At 43.2% G+C, this 26208-nt stretch overlaps 1 protein-coding gene across 2 annotated transcripts in view; it reads left to right on the top strand.

Moving 5' to 3' along the window:
* KLHL4 (kelch like family member 4) overlaps nucleotides 1-3279 on the top strand; it is a 268730-nt gene extending 265451 nt beyond the window's left edge. For both annotated transcript variants that reach the window (XM_073598113.1, XM_073598114.1), the window contains exon 11: nucleotides 654-3279. In XM_073598113.1, coding sequence (XP_073454214.1) covers nucleotides 654-713 — 60 coding nt within the window. In that variant the 3' untranslated portion in view covers nucleotides 714-3279. The remainder of the gene's footprint in view (nucleotides 1-653) is intronic.
* The last annotated feature ends 22929 nt before the right edge of the window (nucleotides 3280-26208 follow it).

Raw genomic sequence — 26208 nt, 5'->3', positions numbered from 1 at the left:
CCCTCACATTTTTGTAAATATTTTATGATATCTTTTTATGTGACAACACTGAAGAAATGATACTTTGCTACAAAAAAATTTAAATTTTTTTAAATATATATATATATATATATATGTATATATATATATATATTTAAAAAAAAATAAATAATAATAATAATATACTTATTATATATATAATAAGTATATATATAATTATTATTTTAATTTTTTAAAATATATATATTAAAGTAATAATTATATATATATATATATATATATATATATATATATATATATATATATATATATATATATATATATATATATATATATATATATATATTATATATATAATAAGTATATTATTATTATTATTATTATTATTATTATTTTAAATTTTTTTAAAATTATATATATATGTTTTTAAATATATATATATATATATATATATATATATATATATATATATATATATATACATATATTTATTTATTTTTGTAGCAAAGTGTCATTTCTTCAGTGTTGTCACATGAAAAGATATCATAAAATATTTACAAAAATGTGAGGGGTGTTTTGTGAGATACTGTATGTATTGTATTGTATATATATATATATATATATATATATATATTTTTTTTAGCACTTACTAATAAATCTTCTTTGTTTTTCAGGAGGTCTCTCTGAATATCGGACGGGCTGGTGCATGTATTGTCGTAATCAAGTTGCCGTGAGATGTTTTCTTCCTGAGAAGAATGAACTTAATTTATGAAGACAACAATTCTAAGCTAGAGCACATCAACAGACACTCGACTCGCCATTTCCATGAAATTCAGATTCACAACCAACCTATGGTGGGAACCACCACTTTGCCAACAATCTTTTTCTGAATATTTGTAAAAAAAAAAAAGACAAAAACAAAAAACATACAAAACATTTACTGCCATTTTCTATATGTGGTAAACTCTGAGGCACACTGAATAATTGAATGGAAAACAAGTGACAAGGGACGAATAATGAGTGTCAGTACATTTCACATTTAAAAAGAACCAAAACTTTGTCTTTAATATTATATTTTATGTACCATCGAAAATGGGTGCCGACAGCTGAAGGCATCGTATATTTTAATATGTATAAAAAAAAAAAAAAAATGTAAAAATGATTACTGAGAGGGGGTATTTTTTATTAGGGATACGAAAAAAAAATTATAGAGAAGGCAATAGACGTGAAATAGAGATTTTCTTTTTTTTTACTTTTAAACATCTTTAACTCTTTAATTTACCTATTTTTTTGCTTTTAACAACATGATGGGTATAATTTCATCTCATTTTCAGAATTACTTTTTGTTAAAAGGGGGTCATCTCACAAACTGTAATGTGCAATATTTTAACATCATTCACGCAATTTTTAAAAATTGCCTGTAGTGAAAGGTCTTATATCATAGGCTAGTTAAATTAATGGCACGCGGTTTTTTTTTTTTTTTTTTTTTTCCAGTTAAAAGAATGTCAATTCACTAAGTGTTTACATGCAAAATGTGAACAGCATTTGCAATTTTTTTTTTTTTTAAAGCGGGTTAATTCACTAATCATTACGTGCAATATTTTCACATCATTTGCATTCTTTTTTTTAATGAAAGGTTTGATATCATGGACCAATTAAATTTATGGCTTGCAGTTTAATGAAAAGTTTTATATCATAGGCCAGTTAAATTTATGGCACGCAGTGTTTGTTTTTTTTCTTTTTTTTTTTCAGTTAAAAGAATGTCAATGTTACGTGAAAAATGTGAACAGCGTTTTATTTATAAAAGGGGTTCAATTCCCTAAGCATTACATGCAATATTTTAACATCATTTGCAATTTTGTTTTGTTAAAAGTGGGTCAATTCGCAAATCATCATTTGCAATATATTCACATTTTCAAATAAAAACAAAGTTAACCTTTTTTTTTTTTTTTTTTTTTTTTTAATGAAAGATTTTTTAAAAAATTATGGACCAGTTAAATTATTGGCATGCAGCATTTGTTTTAGATCTAAAAATCAATTCTTAAAAAATGATTGCCATCTGCTTTTATTCCTTAAAGCTGAATTCCATATATACATACAAAAATGTAAAAAATAATATTAGTAACAAAAGTATTGCCGTGTAATTATCCATGTGTCACATCCAGAGGGTTTTTTTTTTTTTTTTTTTTTTTAATCGTTCTTTTTTTTTTAAAGAAAGGTTTTATATCATGGACCAATTAAATTTATGGCTTGCAGTTTAATGAAAAGTTTTATATCATAGGCCAGTTAAATTTATGGCACGCAGTGTTTTTTTTTTTTTTTCTTTCAGTTAAAAGAATGTCAATGTTAGGTGAAAAATGTGAACAGCCTTTTATTTATAAAAGGGGTTCAATTCAATAAGAATTACATGCAATATTTTAACATCATTTGCATTTTTTTTTAATCGTTCTTTTTTTTAATAAAAGGTTTTATATCATGGACCAATTACATTTATGGCTTGCAGTTTAATGAAAAGTTTTATATCATAGGCCAATTAAATTTATGGCACACAGTGTTTTTTTCTTTTTTTTTTTTTCTTTTTTTCAGCTAAAAGAATGTCAATGTTATAGGCAAAATGTAAACAGTGTTTTATTTATAAAAGGGGTTCAATTCACTAAGCACTACATGCAATATTTTAACATCATTTGCAATTTTTTTTGTTAAAAGTGGGTCAATTCACAAATCATTATTTGCAATATTTTCACATTTTCTCATAAAACTAAAAAAAAAAAGATTTTTTTTTTTTTCTCTTTTAATGAAAGATTTTTTTTTATTATGGACCAGTTAAATTATTGGCATGCAGCATTTGTTTTAGATCCAAAAATCAATTCCTAAAAGTTATTGCCATCTGCTTTTATTCCTTAAAGCTGAATTCCATATATACATACAAAAATATAAAAAATAATATTAATAACAATAGTATTGACATGTAATTATCCATGTGTCACATCCAGAGGGTTGCTGGGGGTACAAAAAAGATTTTCACCTCTGTTGGGTTTTTATTGCTATCTGAGGCTCCATTAGACAAATTTTCCCCCTTTTTAGATTTTTTCCGAATTTGCTTTTCGTCAAAATTTGACAAATTCATTAATTCGGAAATTATCGATAAACAAAAACCTGATTTGAAAATCCGAAAATATAAAAGAACGAAAATCCAAAAATTAGAAGACCCAAAAATGAGAAATTCTGAAATAATAACTAACTAATAATACCTATTACTAACTATTAAATTATAGGTAGTGGAATTTCCTTTTGTAATTTGGCTGTTAGTGAACGTAACGAATACGAATTTATCCAAAGTTACGAATTATCCAATATAACAAATGACGCATCTAAACGAATGGAACGTAACAAATTAATAATAATAATACTATTAATAAAATCTTTTTATTATTAATATTTATTATAATTAATTAATTACATTCCATTTGTTTAGATGCGTCATTCATTAATTTGGATAATTCGTAACTTTGGATAAATTTGTATTCGTTACGTTCACTAACAGCCAAATTACAAAAGGAAATTCCACTACCTATAATTTAATAGTTAGTTATTCTTTCAAATTTTCGTATTTTCTTTCTTATTTTCGTATTTATGAATTTATGAATTTTCAAATTAATTATTTTGGATTTTAGAATTTTTAGATTTTTGTTCTTATGTTCAGATTTTCGGATTTTAGCTTTTTCGAATTTTTGGATTTTCGTTCTTTTGATTTTCAAATTTTCAAATTTATTCGAAATAAAGAATTTAGATCGTAATGAACGACCCCAAAAAAACCAAAAAATAAAGAATAAAACAAAAAACGAACCGATTTTTTGGCAGTGCACATGTCTTGTTTTTACAATAATCCTGTGCCAGTGTGCTCCAATACATTGGTAAAACGCGTTGCCCCGCTCCTTTTTTCAGAGCACACCAGCTGAACAGGAGCCATGGGACATGCAATGTATAAGGTGTGCACAAAATTAGCCCTTACTGTTGATCAGGAATTTGAGAAAAATGTGGGTTGCTGTGCGTTGCAGGTCGAAGAGGAGGCGATATTTCTGCTTTAACCCTGCAAATGCCCCACCACCACAGTTGTAGGATGGTTGTGGTGCAGCCCCTTTCCCTTGAATGGATGAGTTCTAAACCCCTACCGCTACATCCAAAGGTACACATGCATCGGTGCCACCAGAAATAGTGCATGCACCATTTTTGGTTCGTTGGCTGGCCATACATTTTAAAAGAGCTGTCTTAATGCCACACACGCATGGAGTAACATGTGTCAATCCGCGTGCATTAGCGCGTCGCAATGTTATGAAAGGGCCCTTTTGACATAGAAACTTTGAACCACCACCGTTTTGCAGCCACGCAGTCCATGCTTCACCAGATGCTATATGGTGCCAGTATTAAAGGTTTAAAAAATAAAAAAATCCAGAAAAAAACACGATACAAATGTCATAAATTGAGTTGCAGTTCAGTAAGTTGAAAAAAGTATTTGATCCCCAAGCAAAACATGAATTAGTAGTTGGTGGAGAAACCCTTGTTGGCAAGCACAGAGGTCAGACATTTCTTGTAGTTGGTGACCAGGTTTACAGACATCTCAGGAGGGATTTTGGTCCACTCTTCTTTACAGATCTCTAAATCGTTAAGGTTTCTCGGCTGTCGCTCGGCAACTCGAAGTTTCAGCTCCCTCCATAAATTTTCTATAGGATTAAGGTCTGGAGACTGGCTAGGCTTCTCCATGACCTTAATGGGCTTCTTCTTGGGCCACTGCTTTGTTGCCTTGTTTTGGATTATTGTCATGTTAGAAGACCCATTCACAACCCATCCTCAGTGTTCTGGCTAAGGGAAGAAGGTTCTCATCCAAGATTTTACAATACATGGCCAAAGGCGGTACCTTTAGCATAGAAACAGCCCCAAAGCATAATGTTTCCACCTCCATGCTTGACTGTAGGGATGGCGTTCGTGGGGTCATAGTCAGCATTTTTCTTCCTGCAAACATGGCCAGTCAAGGTAATGGCAAAGATCTTATTTTTGGTCTCATATGACCCAAGCACTTTCTTCCAATCCTTCTCTGAATCATTTAGATGTTCATTGCCAAACATCAGATGGGCCTGTACATTGAGGAGGGGGACCTTGCGGGCGCTGCAGGATTTCAATCCATGGCGGCGTATTGTGTTGGCAATGGTTTGTTTGGTGATTGTGGTCCCAACTGCCTTGAGATCATTCACAAGCTCCTCCTGTGTAGTTCTGGGCTGATCCCTCACTTTTCTCATGCTCATCCTCACCCCATGAGGCGAAATCTTGCATGGAGCTCCAGACCGAGGGAGATTGATGGTTATTTTGTATTACTTCCATTTGCGAATCATCCCTCCAACAGTTGTCTCCTTCTCACCAAGCTTCTTGCTGATAGTCTTGTAGCCCATTCCAGCCTTGTGCAGGTCTACAATCTTGTCCCTAACGTCCTTTGACACCTCTTTGGTCTTGCCCACGATGGCGAGGTTGGAATGGAAGAAAGAGATTCTGTGGACAGGTGTCTTTTATACACATAACGAGTGTTCGTTAGGAGAACCTTCTTACATTGACAGGACTAATCTGTGTACCACATGAGCACCTACTGTAGCCAGTCTGTGGGAGCCAGAATTATTGTTGGTTGGTAGGGATCAAATATTTACTGTATTTTACTCACTGAACTGCAACTTAATTTATAACATTTGTATCGTGTTTTTTCTGGATTTTTTGTTGATATTCTGTCTCTATCATTTAAAATACACCTATGATAAAAATGATAGACCCTTCATTTCTTTGTAAGTGGGCAAACTTACACAACCTGCAGGGGATCAAATCCTTATTTTTGCCACTGTATATTTGCACACAAATTTAGAAATTCCTAAGGACAGATCACTTCCTTTTATTTTTTATTTTTTATAATTAGATGCAAATTTGCTGTCATAAATCAAAAATAACAATTTATAACAAGAGATTATCACGTTATGTATTTATCTTTCTGGCCAGAACTAATTGTGAATGTACGTTACAATGAAATATTATTCCTTTCAGGATGTAAAAATTTGTCTTATGTGTGTAAAAAAAGGTAATTTTCAGGTTTTATATCAGAAATGTGAATTTACACAACTTTACTCCTTCTGTACTTACTGTATAGCGGCACTAGGAGACATTTGTGAATCCTGTTACTCTCTGTAGATAAAAGATAAGCATTCGTTTAGTTACTTTTTTTTTTTTTTTAAATACTATATAGAAATTATGATTCCATTTTGAGTCAGTATTTTTTTTAAAGTGTGTAACTTTCTTTGATATACATGCCACATGTTTGGGAAAAAAAATATACACAACTTATGGACAAAAGTATCTAATGATCACCCCCTAAATAATTTAATTTTTACAAAAATTAAATTGAGTTAAATACAAAAGTAACAATGTTAACTTGTATCTCTCTATCTCATATCTGATCAATGTTTATAGACATTATAAACATTTAGTAACATAAAATTTTACTTTGTATCTCTCTATCACCTGTCTGATCAATGTTTATAAACAATATTACTTTGTATCTCTCTATCTCCTGTCTGATCAATGTTTATAAACAATGTTACTTTGTATCTCTCTATCTCCCATCTGAACAATGTTTATACTGTAAACACTGTTACTTTGTATCTCTCTATCTCCTGTCTGATCGATGTTTATAGACAATGTTACTTTGTATCTCTCCCGGTCTGCTGGCATCTGCTGCTCCATAGAGAACAATAGGTGGTCCGATCGGGTCCGCCACCTGATCGGTCTGCTGGTGTGAAAAGGGCCTATCTCCCATCTGAACAATGTTTCAGAACAACGTTCCTTTTTATCTCGCTATCTCCTGTTTGTACAATGTTTATAGACAATGTTACTTTGTATCTCTCTATCTCCTGTCTGGACAATGTTTATAGACAATGTTACTTTTTATCTTTCTTTCTCTTGTCTGAGCAATGTTTATAAACAATGTCACTTTGTATCTCCCCATCTCCTGTCTGATCAATGTTTATAAACAATGTTACTTTGTATCTCTCTATCTCCCATCTGAACAATGTTTATAAACACTGTTACTTTGTACCTCTCTATCTCCTGTCTGTACAATGTTTATAGACAATTTTACCTTGTATCTGTCTATCTTCTATCTCAGGGATATGCAATTAGCAGACCTCCAGCTGTTGCAAAATTACAAGTCTCATCATGCCTCCGCCTCTGGGTGTCATGTTTGTGGCTGTCAGAGTCTTGCTGTGCCTCATGGGACTTGTAGTCCTGCAACAGCTGGAGGTCCACTAATTGCATATCCCTGTTCTATCTGATCAATGTTTATAAACAATGTTACTTTGTATCTCTCTATGGCTCCTTTCAGAAGGAGCAGAATCCATCAAGTGGATTCACCTGCTCAGCGGGGGATCTCTCTGCTGATCCCCCCCCCTCCCCGAGTAGGCAGATGACAGATCCGTGTCAGGTCCGCTATGCAGAGCAGACACGGGCACAGCCCTCTGTTCTCTATGGGTCGGTTGGGTGGAAATGGACTGTTTGTTTATTTCCATCTAACGGTCATTTGATCCGCCAGACGGATGGGTTTTAGCTGACCAGATCAGATCGGATGCCAGTGGGTGTCAGAGGACACACGTCCGTTGGCACCTGCCGCTCCATAGAGAACAATAGGTGGTCCGATCAGGTCCGCCACCTGATCGGTCCGCTGGTGTGAAAGGGGCCTATCTCCCATCTGAACAATATAAACATTGCTACTTTGTATCTCTCTATTTCCTGTCTGATCAATGTTTATAAACAATATTACTTTGTATCTCTCTATGGCTCCTTACAGACGGAGCAGAATCCGTGAAGCGGATTTGTCTGCTCAGCGGGTGATCTCTCTGCTGCTCGTTTCCACCCAACCGCCCCATAGAGAACAGAGGGTCGTGTCCATGTCTGCCCTGCATAGTGTCCGCTGACATCCGCCGCTCCACAGAGAACAATAAGTGGTCCCATCTGGTCCACCTGAAAAACAGGCAGGTGGGCCCGATTGGTCCACTGGTGTGAAAGGGGCCTATCTCCCACCTGAACAATGTTTTAGAACAACGTTACTTTTTATCTCGTTATCTCCCGTCTGTACAATGTTTATAAACAATGTTACTTTGTATCTCTCTATGGCACCTTTCAGACGGAGCAGAATCCATCAAGCGGATTCGCCTGCTCAGCGGGGGATCTCTCTGCTGATCCCTGCTGAGCAGACAGATGACCATTTTCACCCAACCACCCCATAGAGAACAGAGGGCTGTGTCCGTGTCCGCTGACATCCGCCGTTCCATAGAGAACAATAGGTGGTCCGATCGGGTCCGCCTGAAAAATAGACAGGTGGACCCAATCGGTCTGCTGGCGTGAAAGGGGCCTATCTCCCATCTGAACAATGTTTCTAAAACAACATTACTTTGTATCTCTCTCTGGCACTCGAACAATGTTTATAAACACTGTTTCAGAAGTTTTTTTTAATGTAGATTCTACAACTGCTGTAATTTCACAGAAACAAGCAGCTGTCAAAAATGCTGGCGGGAGCAAGGGGTGGAATGACAGTGCATACCTTGCCCTGTGTACTTTTTCGGGGGGCACTCCCAGTGTCCGCAGCAGGTTAAACTCTGAAAACCTGACCTGGGTTCCAATCTTTCCTTACGCCATTCAAAACTTAACCCTTTTGGCTATAGATATATTTTATACAGTGACGAAACTAGCACACTTGAAATGTTGCACTTGTGGAATGTCACACCGTCGTACCTCCAGCTGGATTTCAGTATCCTCAAATCAAGCTCGTATTTTGTGTTCTCAGTATGTACAGTATATCACATTGATATATATATAAATATATATATATATATATCGATTAATGAACTCACGTGAAGAGTGCCAACGCCAACCGCGACACGATGTACATACCGCACTCCACCTCGCGTACTGTGAATTATAGACATTATCAGCGCATGTTTACATTCTACCGCCAACTTGAAAGCTTAGGAAAGAGTTACGAAAAACTCAAAAATCATCAACTTAGGATTCGATACACCTCTTTAGATTTGCATGACGTTTACACCACACGTTGGCTTATTAAGCTTTTTACTGTTTATTTTCTAATATCGGGATCAGTTTGTAAAAAAAAAACAAAAAAACAACAACAACAAAAAAAAAACAATTGTTTTTAAAAATTCTTACTGAAATGCTTTAAAATAACCGCTTGTTCTTAGATCAGTAGTGCGTTTCTAATAACACAGAGCAATCAAATTCTTTGATACACAAATATTTGTGAGTTTTTTGTTTTTTTCTGGTCAATGTTCTGTTTGAATTCCAGGCATTGGGCGGTCCAGCCTGATGGGGGCGCTGCCGCTCTTGTGTGTGTCCCGAGCCACACCGGATGTACTTTGTGATGTTCTTCATTGTCTTTTAAGCTATTTAATACCTATCAGTATTTTGTTTGTTTGTTTTTTTTTTTTCAATAATTACAGCACTGTTTGTATAAATGACAATTCCTCATGTTTGCATACCTCAGCATTTAAATAATTTTGGGCATGGTTTAAAAAAAAAAAATATGTAAAAAATAAAGACATTGTAAGAAAATTTGATTGCAGTTTGGTGACTTGTTTATTGAGTTACAAAGTTTAATTGTCATGAGAAAGCTGTGTGGGTGGAAAAGTGGAATTTATAAAATTTTAATTCATACAATGTATATTGAAGTTTCTAAAAATGTAAATTTTTAAAATGTTATATTTAAATATAAATTTTATATTATCAAATGTAAAAGGATATTATGGAAAACTAGTGAAATAAAAAGTTTTTTGCTTTTTTGAGCTATATAAATGTATAATAATAATAATAATAGTGTGTGACTGTGGGGGGGGGGGGGGGGGCATTAGAGTATACATTTTTGTTTATTAAAAAATCATACAGCTTATTAATAAAAACATATTTACATAAAAATAAACTAAACAAAAACAAGCATGCTTACATCAGCAAGTAAAGAAAACTGTTTCCTAACAAGATAACATAGAAACATATTTTAATGACAACAAAAAAGAGACTACAAACCCCAAACCTCAACTTAAACACAATCCAGGCTAAGAAACATTTCGATATTTAATCGCCATCAGGATTGCCTTTCACATCATTCACCTTGCATTCTGCATCAGCCACTCTCATTCCCTTCCCACCTCCCCCCCACCATCCAAGTCATCCCTCTCTCCACCCCTTGGTGTCTGCCAACCTCCAGCCACACTTCTGCCACGCCGAGGAGGAGGGGTTGGCACCACCATACATTCCGGTCCAGCACCCTCCACTGACTTCACTACACTAGGAGAAACAATAGGTGCAGACACAGACTTGACAACCACACTTTCTGACACTGACTGGGAGACCACAGACTGGGGGGACACTGACACCACAGACTGGGGGGACACTGACACCACAGAAGGCCTCACAGACACAGATTCTGACGGGACAGAGACACTAGGATCCCCTGGTACAACCTCCGCCAACCCAGACTCTCCTCTATCCGGACGGAAGAATTCCTCCACTAGCTCTGGCTTATTGTGCAAAGCCTCAGGGCACCGGCTATAAGGGTGACCAACCTTATCACATAGGTTACATTTAATGATGTTACAGTCCCTTGCCAGATGCCCCAGTTCCTGGCACAAAGAGCACTTCTGTTCTGGACAGTTAGAGGAGAAATGTCCCTTGACTCCACATTTATGGCACAGCTTAGGTTGACCAGGGTAGAAGACGGTAATCCTATCTCTACCAATAAAGGCAGAGGAGGGAAAATGCTGGACCACATTCCCACACACACTCAACCTCATTGACACTGACCACCCACCCGTCCAGATTCCTCTATCATCCACAATCTTTTTTAGCAAGCACAAAGTTTCACCAAACCTTCGTAACCAGACCCATAAATCCTCGGGGGTATAGACTCACTCCTTGTCAGGATAGTCAAATTTTTTATCAAGGGCTGACGTGAGAGGGGGGAGAGAGACGAGGGGGGAGTAGAGAAAGGGGGAGAGAGAGCATGAGAAAGAGGGAGGGGAGAGAGGGAGAGAAGGGGGAGAGAGGAGAGAAGGGGGAGAGGAAAGAGAGTTGGAGGGGGGAGGAGGGGAGTAGAGAGAGGTGGAGAGAGAGTGATAAAGAGGGTGGCGAGAGAGGGGGGAGAGGAGAGAGGGGGAGGAGGTGAGAGGGGGGAGAGAGAGGGGGGAGAGAAGGAGGAGAGGAGCGAGAGACGGGGGGAGAGAGATAGAGAGACGAAGGGGGAGAAAGACGGGAGAGGAGAGAGGGGAGGAGAGAGAGGAGAGATGGCGAGAGACATGGGGGGAGGTGGAGAGAGAGAGGGGGAGAGTATGAAGAGGGGAAGAGAGGAGGAAAGGGGAGAAGAGATGGGGGAGAGAGAGAAGGGGGAAGGGAGAAGGGGGAGAGAGAAGGGGGAGGAGGAGAGAGGGGAGAGAAGGGGTTGAGAAAGGGAGGGGAGAAAATGGGGAGAGAGGCTTTTTGTTCTGTGCTCTTGTGTATGATCCAGGATAGCCTGTGATGTCTCTGGGTGTGTGGGGTTCCAGGAATTGATCAAGTCACATGGAAGAGTCGTTTGCATACAGGGGCTGGGTGATGGGCATGTTTCAGTGTGTAGAAAACCAATCCTCCCTGTCGTAAGACTCACCCCAATCGCCGAACTCACCAGACTGCCATTCCTACCAGCACCCTGAGAAACCTCTCCATTCACTGGGCTGGGATGAAACCACAACACACGTGGGGGGCGGTGGGGTTCCCCTATTAGTCAACCCGGCAGCCTGAAGCTCATTGGTCTCCGGACCAACCAGTGAGATGGTTTCCTCCTCTGTCATCACTGGTGTGGTCCTTTTTATTGGCATCACAGCGGCCCGGGGGGCAGTGACTCACCCTGGTTCTCCCTCCATGCAGCCCATGATAGAGATGGGAGGGGGAGGCAGTCCAGATAGTGATAGCAGACAGTACAGAGTCCCAGCAAGTGGAGTTCAGTCCCGCACATCTGGAGGCAGCGCCATCCTTCTTCCTGATGCGGGGCTTTCCCCTTCCTCCGTAACCGAAAATTAGGCAGCCACGAGGCCTTAGGCGACCGCCTTACTTGCCTAAATTGAGAGCCGCCTCTATGAATATGCTTTGATCTAAATCATTCCATTGTAGCTCTGGCTGTATGTTTAGGGTTGTTGTCCTGCCGGAAAGGTGAACCTCTGCCCCAGTCTCAAGTCTTTTGCAGACTCAACAGGTTTTCTTCTAAGATTGTCCTGTATTTGGCTCCATCCATCTTCCCATCAACTCTGACCAGCTTCCTTGTTCTTGCTGAAGAAAAGCATCCCCACCACATGATGCTGCCACCACCATGTTTCACAGTGGGGATGGTGTGTTCAGGGTGATGTGCAGTGATAGTTTTCTGCCACACATAGCGTTTTGCTTTTAGGCCAAAAAGTTACATATTGGTCTCATCTGACCAGAGCACCTTCTTCCTCGTGTTTGCTGTGTCCTCCACATGGCTTCTCACAAACTGCAAACAGGACTTCTTATACCTTTCTTTCAACAATGTCTTTCTTCTTACCTCTCATCCATAAAGGGCAGATTTGTGGAGAACACGACTAATAGTTGTCCTGTGGACAGATTCTCCCACCTGAGCTGTGGATCTCTGCAGCTCCTCCAGAGTTACCATGGACCTCTTGGCTGCTTCTCTGATGAATGCTCTCCTTGCCCGGCCGGTCAGTTTAGGTGGACGGCCATGTCTTGGTAGGTTTGCAGTTGTGCCATACTCTTTCCATTTTCCGATGATGGATTGAACAGAGCTCCGTGAGATGTTCAAAGCATGGGATTTTTTTATAACCCAACCCTGCTTTATACTTCTTCAAAACGTTATCCCTGACCTGTCTGGTGTGTTCCTTGGCCTTCCTGATGCTATTTGTTCACTAAGGTTCTCTAACAAACCTCTGAGGGCTTCACAGAACAGCTGTATTTATACTGAGATTAAATGACACACAGGTGGACTCTATTTACTAATTAGGTGACTTCTGAAGGCAATTGGTTCCACTCGATTTTAGTTAGGGGTATCAGAGTAAAGGGGGCAGAATACAAATGCCCCCCACACTTTTCACATATTTATTTGTAAAAAATATTGAAAACCATTTATCATTTTCCTTCAATTTCACAATTATGTGCCACTTTGTGTTGGTCTATCACATAAAATCCCAATAAAATATATTTACGTTTTTGGTTGTAACATGACAAAATGTGGAAAATGTCAAGGGGTATGAATAATTTTTCAAGGCACTGTATATAAACTGTATATACATATACAGTATCTCACAAAAGTGAGTACACCCCTCACATTTTTGTAAATCTTTTCTTCTATCTTTTCATGTGACAACACTGAAGAAATGACACTTGTCTACAATGTAAAGTAGTGAGTGTACAGCTTGTATAACAGTGTAAATTTTCTGTCCCCTCAAAATAACTCAACACACAGCCATTAATGTCTAAACCGCTGGCAACAAAAGTGAGTACACCCCTAAGTGAAAATGTCCAAATTGGACCCAATTAGCTATTTTTCCTCCCCGGTGTCATGTGACTCGTTAGTATTACAAGGTCTCAGGTATGAATGGAGAGCAGGTGTGTTCAATTTGGTGTTATCGCTCTTACTCTCTCATACTGGTCACTGGAAGTTCAACATGGCACCTCATGGCAAAGAACTCTCTGAGGATCTGAAAAAAAGAAAAAAGAATTGTTACTCTACATAAAGCTGGCCTAGGCCAGTGGAAAATTTGAGGGCTGGCCTAGGCCAACTTTATGTAGAGCAACAATTCTTTTTTCTTTTTTTCAGATCCTCAGAGAGTTCTTTGCCATGAGGGGCCATGTTGAACTTCCAGTGACCAGTATGAGAGTGTGAGAGCGATAACACCAAATTGAACACACCTGCTCCCCATTCATACCTGGGCTGCCTGGGAGCGGGGGAGGGGGGGCAAGCACCACCGTCCCCACCGTCACCACCATCAGGTGGGGATAAATGGGAGCCATTCTCCCAGAGAAAAAGTGTGGAGGAACAGAGGGGGCGGCCGGTTTATTATAGCAGAAGAGAGCATGGAGGAAGAGGAGACAGAACGCACCCTGGCATTGGACCGGCATTCTGTCTGTCAGAGGTGAGGGGTCAGGAGGGCGGGGCTGTGTGTGACGGCGCACGGACTGCAATTGTAATGTAAAGATGTTACAGCGGGTAAACCCCACTCTGTGATCAAGCCAGATCTTCTCTTCCTCCGCGCTCTCTTCCGCTATAATGATCCAGCCGCCCCCTCTGCACAGGTGAGGCTGCACTGGTGACCCTGCAATGATGGACACAGGTAAGGCTGCATGATGGACACAGGTGAGGCTACATGATGGACACAGGTAAGGCTGCATGATGGACACAGGTGAGGCTGCAATGATGGACACAGGTGAGGCTGCAATGATGGACATGGGTGAGGCTGCATGATGGACACAGGTGAGGCTGCAATGATGGACACAGGTAAGGCTGCATGATGGACACAGGTGAGGCTACATGATGGACACAGGTAAGGCTGCATGATGGACACAGGTGAGGCTGCAATGATGGACACAGGTGAGGCTGCACGGGTGAGGCTGCAATGATGGACACTGGTGAGGCTGCATGATGGACACAGGTAAGGCTGCAATGATGGACACTGGTGAGGCTGCATGATGGACACAGGTGAGGCTGCAATGATGGACACTGGTGAGGCTGCATGATGGACACAGGTGAGGCTGCAATGATGGACACTGGTGAGGCTGCATGATGGACACAGGTGAGGCTGCACTGGCGAGGCTGCAATGATGGGCAAAGTTGAGGCTGCAATGATGGACAAAGTTGAAGCTGCAATGATGGATACAGGTGAGGCCGCACCGGTGAGGCTGCAATGATGGACACAGGTGAGGCTGCATGGGTGAGGCTGCAATGATGGACACAGGTGAGGCTGCGTTAGTGGGCACTGGTCACGCTGCGTTGATGGGTATGGGTAAGGCTGCTTTGATGGGAACGGGTGATAACGTTGTTGTTAATATTTATTTGTGTAACCTAATATTGCATAAAACAATTAAGTCTAATTTTATGAGGGTGTACATTGGGGCGGGATTAGGGGTGAGGCATGGTGGGGGTTGGGTGGGGCAACTGGTGGCGAGTAACTCTTAAGGCCTAGCTCAGGACTTGAAATTTTGAGCCCTGGCCTAGGCTATAAGAAGATTGCCAAGACCCTGAAACTGAGCTTCAGCACAGTGGCCAAGACCATACAGCGGTTTAACAGGACAGGTTCCACTCAGAACAGGCCTCACCATGGTCCACCAAAGAAGTTGAGGTCACGTGCTCAGCGTCATATCCAGAGGTTGTCTTTGGGAAATAGACGTATGAGTTCCGCCAGCATTGCTGCAGAGGTTGAAAGGGTGGGGGGTCAGCCTGTCAGTGCTCAGACCATACGCCGCACACTGCATCAAATTGGTCTGCATGGCTGTCGTCCCAGAAGGAAGCCTCTTCTAAAGATGATGCACAAGAAAGACCGCAAACAGTTTGCTGAAGACGAGCAGACTAAGGACATGGATTACTAGAACCATGTCCTGTGGTCTGATGAGACCAAGATAAACTTATTTGGTTCAGATGGTGTCAGGCGTGTGTGGGGGCAACCAGGTGAGGAGTACAAAGACAAGTGTGTCTTGCCTACAGTCAAGCATGGTGGTGGGAGTGTCATGGTCTGGGGCTGCATGAGAGCTGCCGGCACTGGGGAGCTACAGTTCATTGAGGGAACCATGAATGTATTGTGACATACTGAAGCAGAATATGATCCCCTTCCTTCAGAGACTGGGCCGCAGGGCAGTATTCCAACATGATAACAACCCCAAACACACCTCCAAGACGACCACTGCCTTGCTAAAGAAGCTGAGGGTAAAGGTGATGGACTGGCCAAGCATGTCTCCACACCTAAACTCTATTGAGCATCTGTGGGGCATCCTCAAACAGAAGGTGGAGGAGCACAAGGTCTCTAACATCCACCAGCATAGGCGTGCGCAAGGGGTGTGCCAGGTGTGCCTGGGCACACCCTAATCCTTGGGTTGGCAACCTGTCAATGGTGAGCAGGGCTGTGCTGTGAACAAGGCTTATCGCCGAAACTAGTCTGCTGCTGACTGTACTCACTGTGAAGGCTTGAAAATAAATACGCTTGATGTTATGGTGTTGCCGGCTGCTTCTTTTACAGGTGACAGGTAAACCGCAATCCTTCCTTGCCAACTTTCAGAACCTGGACTGGAGAGGTGGCTGGGGTGGAATTTAGTGGAACTGATCTGTATTTTCCTCCTGCAGCATCTGAAGCTAGGCTTCTCCTCCTCTCCCTTTTGTCAACATTCAGTTGCCACAGGAGGAATATATAGGGGATCTAATATACTAATATATGCCACCCCTCCTTTTCCTGTTCCTCTTCCTTCTGTTGCCCGGGTCCCCCATGTGCTCCCATGCTCCCCCTTCCTCCCGTTCTTTCAGGCTGGAGAGCGGGGAAGAGGCCGGTAAATATGTCAAACGCATATGTGTTGGAGCTTTAGGGTGCACACCCTAATGCAATAGGCTGCGCACACCTATGTCCACCAGCTCTGTGATGTCGTCATGGAGGAGGGGAAGAGGACTCCAGTGACAACCTGTGAAGCTCTGGTGAACTCCATGCCCAAGAGGATTAAGGCAGTGCTGGAAAATAATGGTGGCCACACAAAATGTTGACACTTTGGGCCCAATTTGGACATTTTCACTTAGGGGTGTACTGACTTTTGTTGCCAGCGGTTTAGACATTAATGGCTGTGTGTTGAGTTATTTTGAGGGGACAGCAAATTTACACTGTTATACAAGCTGTACACTCACTACTTTACATTGTAGACAAGTGTCATTTCTTCAGTGTTGTCACATGAAAAGATAGAATAAAATATTTACAAAAATGTGAGGGATGTACTTACTTTTGTGAGATACTGTCTATCTATCTATCTATATATAGAGAGAGAGAGAGAGAGAGATATCTATATATATATATCTATACATATATCTAGATATATATCTCTCCCTCTATATATAGATATATATCTATATATAAAAATAAATAAATGATGCATAATATTAAAATTATGAATAATTTGAAGAAAAAAATGCAATTTTGTAATAAGTCGGTTGTTCTACTAATTGTTGGACCCACATTGTCTTACCACTGAAGCTCCGATGTGAAATCTTTTGAAGCCGGTGTAATGTTCGATGTGGTCACAAGATGCCGCTGTCTGATCACGATCAAAATAAGAGATCCCGAATATCGGCCAAGAAGTAAATTGAGGCAAACTGGAAGACGCTCTGGAGATTCAGAAGAAGGGTTTGTATAGCTGCAGGCTGTCTGAGCTTTTTTTAAGGCCAGCTCCAGTTTTGCGAACTATTTGCCCCAGGAAATATTCCAGATTTTCAGCCAATCAATAAACCCCTTCATTTTCAATACCTATTTAATATTTTACAGTGTAGTCCTTATATCCATTACTACACTAAATTTATTTTTTAAACACAAGCAGAGCAAGTACTGTACCTGAATTTGACTCCCTGTACAGCCGAGCTCAGATTAACCCCTTCCCACCCATTCCCAACATCCATTTGGAAAGTTCTGAATGCCAGGGGGGGGGGGGCAGGAAAGATTGGCCAATGGCGTGACCACTGTGATTGGCTTTCACAGTGGTCACATGATTCAGAGCTAGTCCCACCAGCTAAAGGTCATTACCGGGGACCAAAGGCTCAGTCTCTGTGATGGGAGCGCACAGCGAGCGTAATCTCATCACAGAAGCATTGTTCGGCCCGCGACGCATAAGTGTGGTGTTTGGGCGCTAATGCCTACCCTTTCGGGGCTGCACATACGTGTTAGGCAGTCATAGAGGGGTTAAAGAAAGGAGAAGCAGCACAAGGAGCCAATCAGTTTTGATACAATGCTCATATGCTAACAAGAGTTATGCTGAAAGGAGGAAAGAACAGAGTGACAGATAGAGGACTCATCAGTGTGCTGCTTCTCTTTCCACTGCCCAGTCACAGGCTGGGAGAGAGGCCATCCCTTACTGAGTATGCAGCTTTGTTAATCCTCGCTTATGTTTAAGTTTTATCTGGTGCCATGACCGCTGCCCCAGGTTTTTGGGTGTCTCCTTTCTCTTGCGGCATCCTATGGAGTCACCCTTGCATGCAGGGAATAGAGTTGTGTCTCCCTACACTGTGTGCATCAATAGAAACACACAGTCCCATAGCCTAGGCTGGCAAGGCACTCCCATGCTCCTCCCTTTTTCTCCTCCCCTCTCCCTCCTCTTCTATCTTTTTTTCTCCCTCCTATTTTCTCCTCCCTCTTCCTCCCCAGCCCAATTCTCCTCCCTCCTCATATTCTCCCCTCCTTTCTCCAAGCTGGACATGTGCAGAATGGAAAAATTAAAGGGACACTAAACCCTCATGTTTAAAAAAAAAAATAACAAACATGTCATACTTTCCTCCACTGTGCAGTTCGTTTTGCACCCATTCTCCTCTTCTGGGGTCCCCCAGCAGCGCTAGTAGCTCCTCCTCGCATCGGGAAGCCACGTAGGAGAAGAGCTCTCTTTGGGGGTACCTGTGCAGGCATGCTCCCGAGTCCAACTAGAGTCCCTAGACACAGAAAGTCAGACTCGGAACTGCCCCTTGGTGCCTGCATCATTGGATTTGATTGACAGCAGCGGGAGCCAATGGCTGAGCTGCTATCAATCTATCCAATCAAGAGCCGAGACCCCGGCCAGAGAGGGTGTGCGCGTCCCCGGCTTGGGAACAAACAGGCTCAGATGAGTAAAGTAAGAGGGCTGGGGGGCTGTTCAGTGTCAAAAGATTTTTCACCTTAAAGCCAAGGAGGTGAAAAAACACAAGGGTTTACAACCCCTTTAATCTCGTCTCGGATAGATTAATTATGCTACTAATTTTGTTTTGTTTATTCGTTTCAGAATTCGTTTAGTTTTGTTAAATTTTGTTTTGTTTATAAATTTGTTAATGAATTCCACACTTTCGGAACAATTCGATTTCGGAGCTGTTGAAAAATGATCGACCAATTCAAATTCTGTGTAAAGAATGACTGGTTGTGAAGGAGCGGACCGCTGCGTCCTTAACAACCGATGACTCATCAGCTGTCAGCTGGCTTCCCCGCTGACAGATGAATTTAAACAAAAGAATGCCGGCAATAGAAAAGTCAGAAAAAAAAATGCCAAAATTTAAAAAAAAAAGGTGTGGGGGCCCCTAAAATCCATAGCAGACCCTTATCCGAGCATGCAGCCTGACAGGACAGGAAAGGAGGGGACGAGGGAGTGCCTCCCCCTCTTGAACCATACCAGACCACATGGTGGGGGGTGCTTTGCTCTGCCCTCCACCCCAAAGCACATTGTTCCCATGTTGATGGGGATAAGGGCCTCTTCCCCACAACCCTTTCCCGTTATGGGGGTCTGCAGGCGAGGGGTGGCTTATCAGAATCTGGAAGCCCCCTTTAACAAGGGTGCCCTCAGATCCCAGCCCCCCCATGTGAATGAGTATGGTACCCCTACCCATTCACCAAAAAAGTGTCAAAAGTGAGTAAAGAAATCATCGACCGAGGCATGCTGGGTTGTGGACTTCCCAAGGGGGCGGGATCACCAGATAATGTCATTGGGTGACTCCACCCCTTAGTTATTTAACCACTTAACAACCGGCCCAAAGCCAAATGAAGACTACAGGGCGGTTGCTTAATCCTGGGAGGGCGTACAGTGACGTCCTCCCAGAATTCCGCTCTCGCGCGCCCCCTGGGGCGCGCACCTGAGAACATCCAGAGGACCCGGCGCATCACGGATCCCGGTAAATGGCCGCTAATCACGGCCATTTACCATGTGATCGCTCCGTCAGATGTAAACAAACCGGCGTCATCTCATGACGCCGGTTCCTCTCCTCCCCTCTCTGTACCGATCGGTACAGTGTGAGCAGAGAGGGAGAGAGAGCGGATGGCAGCAACGCTGGGGGCTGGATCTGAAGTGCCCACAGCGCTGCTCTGTGACAACTGCCATCCATACATCCATGCTCAGCCACCCCTCAATGCTCTGCAATACCCTGCACTACTCTGCAATGCCCTGCAATACTGTGCAATACTCTGCAATACCCCACAATACTGTGCAATACTCTGCAATACCTCACAATACTGTGCAATACCCTGCAATACTGTGCAATACCCCGAAATACTCTGCAATACCCCACAATACTCTGCAATACCCCGCAATACTCTTCAATACCCTGCAATGCTGTGCAATACTCTGCAATACTCTGCAATACCCCGCAATACTCTGCAATACCCCGCAATAATCTGCAATACCCTGCAATACTCTTCCATACCCCGCAATACTCTGCCATACCCTGCCATACCCAGCTATACCCTGCCATAATCTGCAATACTCGGTGATACCCAGTCATACTCTGCAATACCCCGCAAAACTCTGCAATACTCTGCCATACCCCGCAATACTCTGCACTACCCTGCCATACCCAGCCATACTCTGCAATACTCGGTGATACCCAGCCATACTCAGCCATACTCGGCCATACTCTGCCATGCTCAGCCATACTCGGCCATACTCGGCCATGCTCGGCCATACTCTGCCATGCTCAGCCATACTCGGCCATACTCGGCCATGCTCGGCCATACTCTGCCATGCTCGGCCATACTCTGCCATGCTCGGCCATACTCTGCCATACTCGGCTGTACTCGGCCTCTGTATGTGGCCAGGCTGTGGAAGTCTCACACATGTGGTATCGCCGTACTCAGGAGGAGGAGGATAATCTATTTTGGGGTGTCATTTTTGGTATGTACATCTTATGTGTTAGAAATATTGTATAAATGGACAACTTTGTGTTAAAAAAAAAAATGCGTTTTAACCACTTCCCGCCCGCCGTCATATGACGTCCTTGACTTTGTGCAGGGATAGCTGAATAATGGGTGCAGCTACAGGCATCATTTAGATATCTGTTTTTTCAGCCAGCGATTCCCTACACCATAAGAATGATCATAGCGGCTGTTCCACTGTTTGATCGTTCTTATGGGAGGCGAGAGGGGACGTCCCTCCCGCCGCCCTCCGGTGCTTCTACCGACTCACCGCTATGATCGAAGTCAGGATCTTTTTTTTTTTTTATTTCAGGCTTCCCAGCCTAGAGGTGAGATGTGAGGTCTTATTGACCCCATATCTCACTGTAAAGAGGACCTGTCATGCTATATTCCTATTACAAGGGATGTTTACATTCCTTGTAATAGGAATAAAAGTGATCCCCAGCCCAATTCTCCTCCCTCCTCATATTCTCCCCTCCTTTTTCCAAACTAGACATGTGCAGAATGGAAAAATTAAAGGGTTACTAAACCCTCGCGTTAAAAATAAAAATAAAAATAACAAACATGTCATACTTACCTCCACTGTGCAGTTCGTTTTGCACAGAGTGGCCCTGATCCCCCTCTTCTGGAGTCCCCCAGCGGCACTAGTAGCTCCTCCTCGCATCGGGAAGCCACATAGGAGAAGCGCTCTCCTTGGGGGCGCTCCTGAGTCCAGCTTTTGCGTCCCTAGACACAGAAAGCCGGACTCGAAACCGCCCGCCCCCCTGGTGCCTGCGTCATTGGACTTGATTGACGGCAGCGGGAGCCAATGGCTGAGCTGCTATCAATCTATCCAATCAAGATCCAATCAGAAAGGGTGTGCGCGTCTCTGGCTTGGAAACAAACAGGCTCAGGTGAGTAAAACGGGAGGGCTGGGGGGCTGTTCAGTGTCAGAAGTTTTTTCACCTTAAAGCCAAGGAGGTGAAAAAACACAAGGGTTTACAACCCCTTTAATCTCGTTTCGGATAGATTAATTATGCTACTAATTTTGTTTTGTTTATTCGTTTCAGAATTCGTTTAGTTTTGTTAAATTTTGTTTTCTTTATAAATTTGTTAACGAATTCCACACTTTCGGAACGATTCGATTTCAGAGCTGTTGAAAAATGATCGACCGATTCAAATTCTGTGTGAAGAATGACTGGTTGTTAAGGAGCGGACGGCTGCGTCCTTAACAACCGATGACTCATCAGCTGTCAGCTGGCTTCCCCGCTGACAGATGAATGTAGACAAAAGAATTCCGGCAATAGAAAAGTCAGAAAAAAACATGCCAAAATTAAAAAAAAAAAAAGGTGCGGGGCCCCTAAAATCCATAGCAGACCCTTATCCGAGCATGGAAGGAGGGGACGAGTGAGTGCCTCCCCCTCTTGAACCATACCAGGCCACATGGTGGGGGGTGCTTTGCTCTGCCCTCCACCTCAAAGCACATTGTTCCCATGTTGATGGGGATAAGGGCCTCTTCCCCACAACCCTTTCCCATTATGGGGGTGGGTGGCTTATCAGAATCTGGAAGCCCCTTTTAACAAGGGTGCCCTCAGATCCCAGGCCCCCCATGTGAATGACTTTGGTACCCCTACCCATTCACCAAAAAAATGTCAAAAGTGAGTAAAGACATCATCGACCGAGGCATGCTGGGTTTTGGACTTCCCAAGGGGGCGGGATCACCAGATAATGTCATTGGGTGACTCCACCCCTTAGTTATTTAAGAAATGTCAGATGGAGGAGCAGGCAGACAGAGGGAGCCTTCGACTAGACCAGAGTTAATTTCTTTTTTTAGGTCCATTGGTGCAACGGGCATCGTGATTGACAATGGATCTACATTGGTGGACTTTTTAAAATTTCTTCTCAAAAACTTGCGTTGTGTCTTTACTCACTTTTTACACTTTTTTGGTGAATGGGTAGGTGTACTATGTACCCCATACTCATTCACATGGGGTGGGGGGGGTGGGAAAGGGGGCTTCCAGATTTTGATAAGCCCACTGCCCCCAGACCCCCACAACCACTGGCCAGGGTTGTGGAGCAGAGGCCCTTGTCACCATCAACATGGGGACAAGGTGCTTTGAGGTGGGGGGATGTGCCCCCTGTGTCAAAGCAACCCCTATGTTGAAGGCATGTGGCCTGGTATGATTTCGGAAGGGGGGCGGGTACGCTCACCCCGCCCTCCTTTCCTGCATAATCGGATAGGCGGATAGGTGGTCTGGTATGGATTTTGAGGGGGGGGCGGGGCATTCCTTTTTTTTTTTTTTTTTTTTAATTTAGTTTTGGCATGGGGTTCTTCTTAAAATCCATACTTGACCCGAAGGGCCTGGTATGGATTGGGTCATCGGTTGTTAAAGACGCAGCGGCAATATTTTTCCGACCGATCTGAATTCCAATTGTTCTGAAAATTTGGAATCCTTTAGAAAATGAATAAATGAAACAAAATTTAACAAAACTAAACTAAACTAATTCTGAAACAAATCAATGCAACAAAATTAGTAACATAACAAATCTATCTGAAATGAAACAAGTATTTCCGTTCTGCACATGTAGAGCAGTCTAAAGCCTCACAGCTGAAGACCATGAGGCCAGTCTCTTTAACAGGCAATCTTATCATTAGTAATTTTAGATACTGAATGGTCTAAGGCACAGGTGGCAAACACAAGGCCCGCGGGCCAAATCCGGCCAGCCAGACCTTTGCATGTGGCCCGCACAGCAACCTCTGGCCGCTACATCTTTTTCTTTGCAGGTATCCAAGGCAACAAGGGAAAACATCCTCCTCAGTCCCACAAACTTTGTATTAGCACATGCGCAGCCAGTCTCTGTGACAATAAGAGTAAACATCTCCCCTCCGCTCTGTCTCCACCCCTGCCTCAGCTTTGCATCAGCTGTCGCTCTGTCTCCACCTCCACCACCGCTCTCTCGCCTCCCCAGTCCCTCCAGCAAGTGATAGCTGACAGCTCTGTTTTTTCCATCCAGCGTGTTGCATCCTGAGGGCGGGCTGTTTAAGCACTTGTGTTGTACCAGAGCTGGGCTGGGTAGGAAGGTAGGAGAGAGTGCAGATGTGAGGAAACTTGGGGGGGGGGCATGTGGTGTGCAGAGGTGGGGGGATGGGAGGAGAGTGATGGGTGCAGAGGTCAGAACCAAGGAGGAGGGGTGGAAATGAGATGTTGCACACTGCATAGTACACTCCTGACCCCTCCACTCTGAATGTAGGGCAATCCTGACCCCTGTACGTAGCGCAATCCTGACCCCTGCACTCTGTACGTAGCAAAATCCTGATCCCTGCACTCTGTTTAGCGCAATCCTGACCCCTGCACTCTGTATGTAGCGCAATCCTGACCCCTGCACTCTGTATGTAGCACAATCCTGACCCCTGAATACTGTACGTACCGCAATCCTAACCCCTGCACTCTGTACGTAGCGCAATCCTGACCCCTGCACTCTGTACGTAGCGCAATCCTGACCCCTGCACTCTGTACGTAGCGCAATCCTGACCCCTGCACTCTGTACGTAGCGCAATCCTGACCCCTGCACTCTGTACGTAGTGCAATCCTGACTCCTGCACTCTGTACGGAGCGCAACCCTGACCCCTGCACTCTGTACATAGCGCAATCCTGACCCCTGCACTCTGTACACAGCGCAATCCTGACCCCTGCATTTTGTATGTAGCGCAATCCTGACCCCTGCATACTGTACGTAGTGCGATCCTGACCCCTGCACTCTGTACACAGCACAATCCTGATCCCTGCACTCTACGTAGCGCAATCCTGACTCCTGCACTCTGTATGTAGTGCAATCCTGACCCCTGTACTCTGTACGTAGCGCAATCCTGACCCCTGCCCTACAGATACAACTGGCCCTTTGAGGGCAACCATCCTGCTGATGCGGCCCCCAATGACTTTGAGTTAGACACCCCTGGTCTAAGGCCTCACAGCTGGGAACCATGAGGCTAGTTTGTTTGGCTCCTGGTTACCTTGCAAAATTGCACAGCCTTCGGTAGCCGGTGTATTTTCAGAAACACTGCACAGTACAGGAAAGAAATCTTCACTAGGCTCATTGTCCAGGACACTGTTGAGGACAAGGAAATAGCCAGTATATGAGACCCTATGAGAGCAGTCTCAGTCAAATCAACCCCTGGCACTTATATTCAAAAAGTAAACAGTCACCAGCAATCAATACAAGGTCATTACTTACAAGTCCCCAGGACAGCTGCCACCTTCCAGCTTCCTCCAGACACAAGCCAGTGAGTAAGACAGCCTTTCTCTAGACCAGATCCTTTTGGTGAAGTTCTGCAGCCAGTTCCAAAACCCTTCCAGGTCTCCAGCCCCGAGACCTCAGACACAGAACAACAGCACAATTCAAGGCTTGCCTCAGAGGGGCGACAGCCTCCTCTAAGACTGGGAACTTCTCCTTGCTGGGGAAAACAATCTCCTTAGGTCTTAAGACTATTTATCAGCTTCCCATCTGGGCACACCTCCCCAAGAATTTGCTAGGCCCTGATCAAAATTCAGTATCGTTATTTAAATTCTCCTTCCCTAAGCTCTAGAAACTTCTTCTAGAGGTAGGGGAAGCAATCAAACCCCCAGCCTGTGAAACCCTGGGCAGTCCAGAGCAAACAATCTCTGCTCCCCTTGCAGCACCCTAATGTTTAGGCAGGGTTGCTATTAAATGTATTTGCCAAGCAATAGTTGCCTTGGCCAATTGTTAGGAGGTCAATTGCTTTCGCCCTAATTCTGGAATTGCTGTACTTCTCCCTTCTGCCGCTAGATGGCCAGGTATCTGGTGACATTCGATAAGACAAGGGCATTGCAAGGACAGATTAGGAATGAATGGGGTGTCTCAGCCAATGGGCAGGAATTTTCTTGGGTCCCTTGGCCTGCTGGGAGAGTCTATTTATTTGGGTGGAGTCAGGTGATCGGGGTTCTGTGCCACCTGAACGGCTGTCTGGGTGGATGTGTGTTGTATTGCCCTGGGCTGCTAGGCCAGAAATCGAAGGCCTCTCCCGGTAACATCTGTCAGAGGGCCTAACTAGGCTGTCTGATGGCCTATCCAGAAACAGGAAAGCAGCGTAGGGTTGGGACTGCGGGCTTGTAGTCCAACCAGAAGTAATGGTTCTGCCAGCTGGGGAACCAGATGTGGTCGGAGGTAGAAGGAAAGATGTCGCCACTAAGGGACCATCTACCTTGCTACCGGAGACCATTGTGAGTAAGCTGAGTAGACGTCTCACCAGCCAGGG

This window comes from Aquarana catesbeiana, linkage group LG09 (assembly GCF_042186555.1).
Source record: "Aquarana catesbeiana isolate 2022-GZ linkage group LG09, ASM4218655v1, whole genome shotgun sequence".
Classification (NCBI taxonomy): Eukaryota; Metazoa; Chordata; class Amphibia; order Anura; family Ranidae; genus Aquarana; species Aquarana catesbeiana.
The sequence above is the reverse complement of the archived record's forward strand: the minus strand, read 5'-3'. Positions and strand labels throughout refer to the sequence as shown.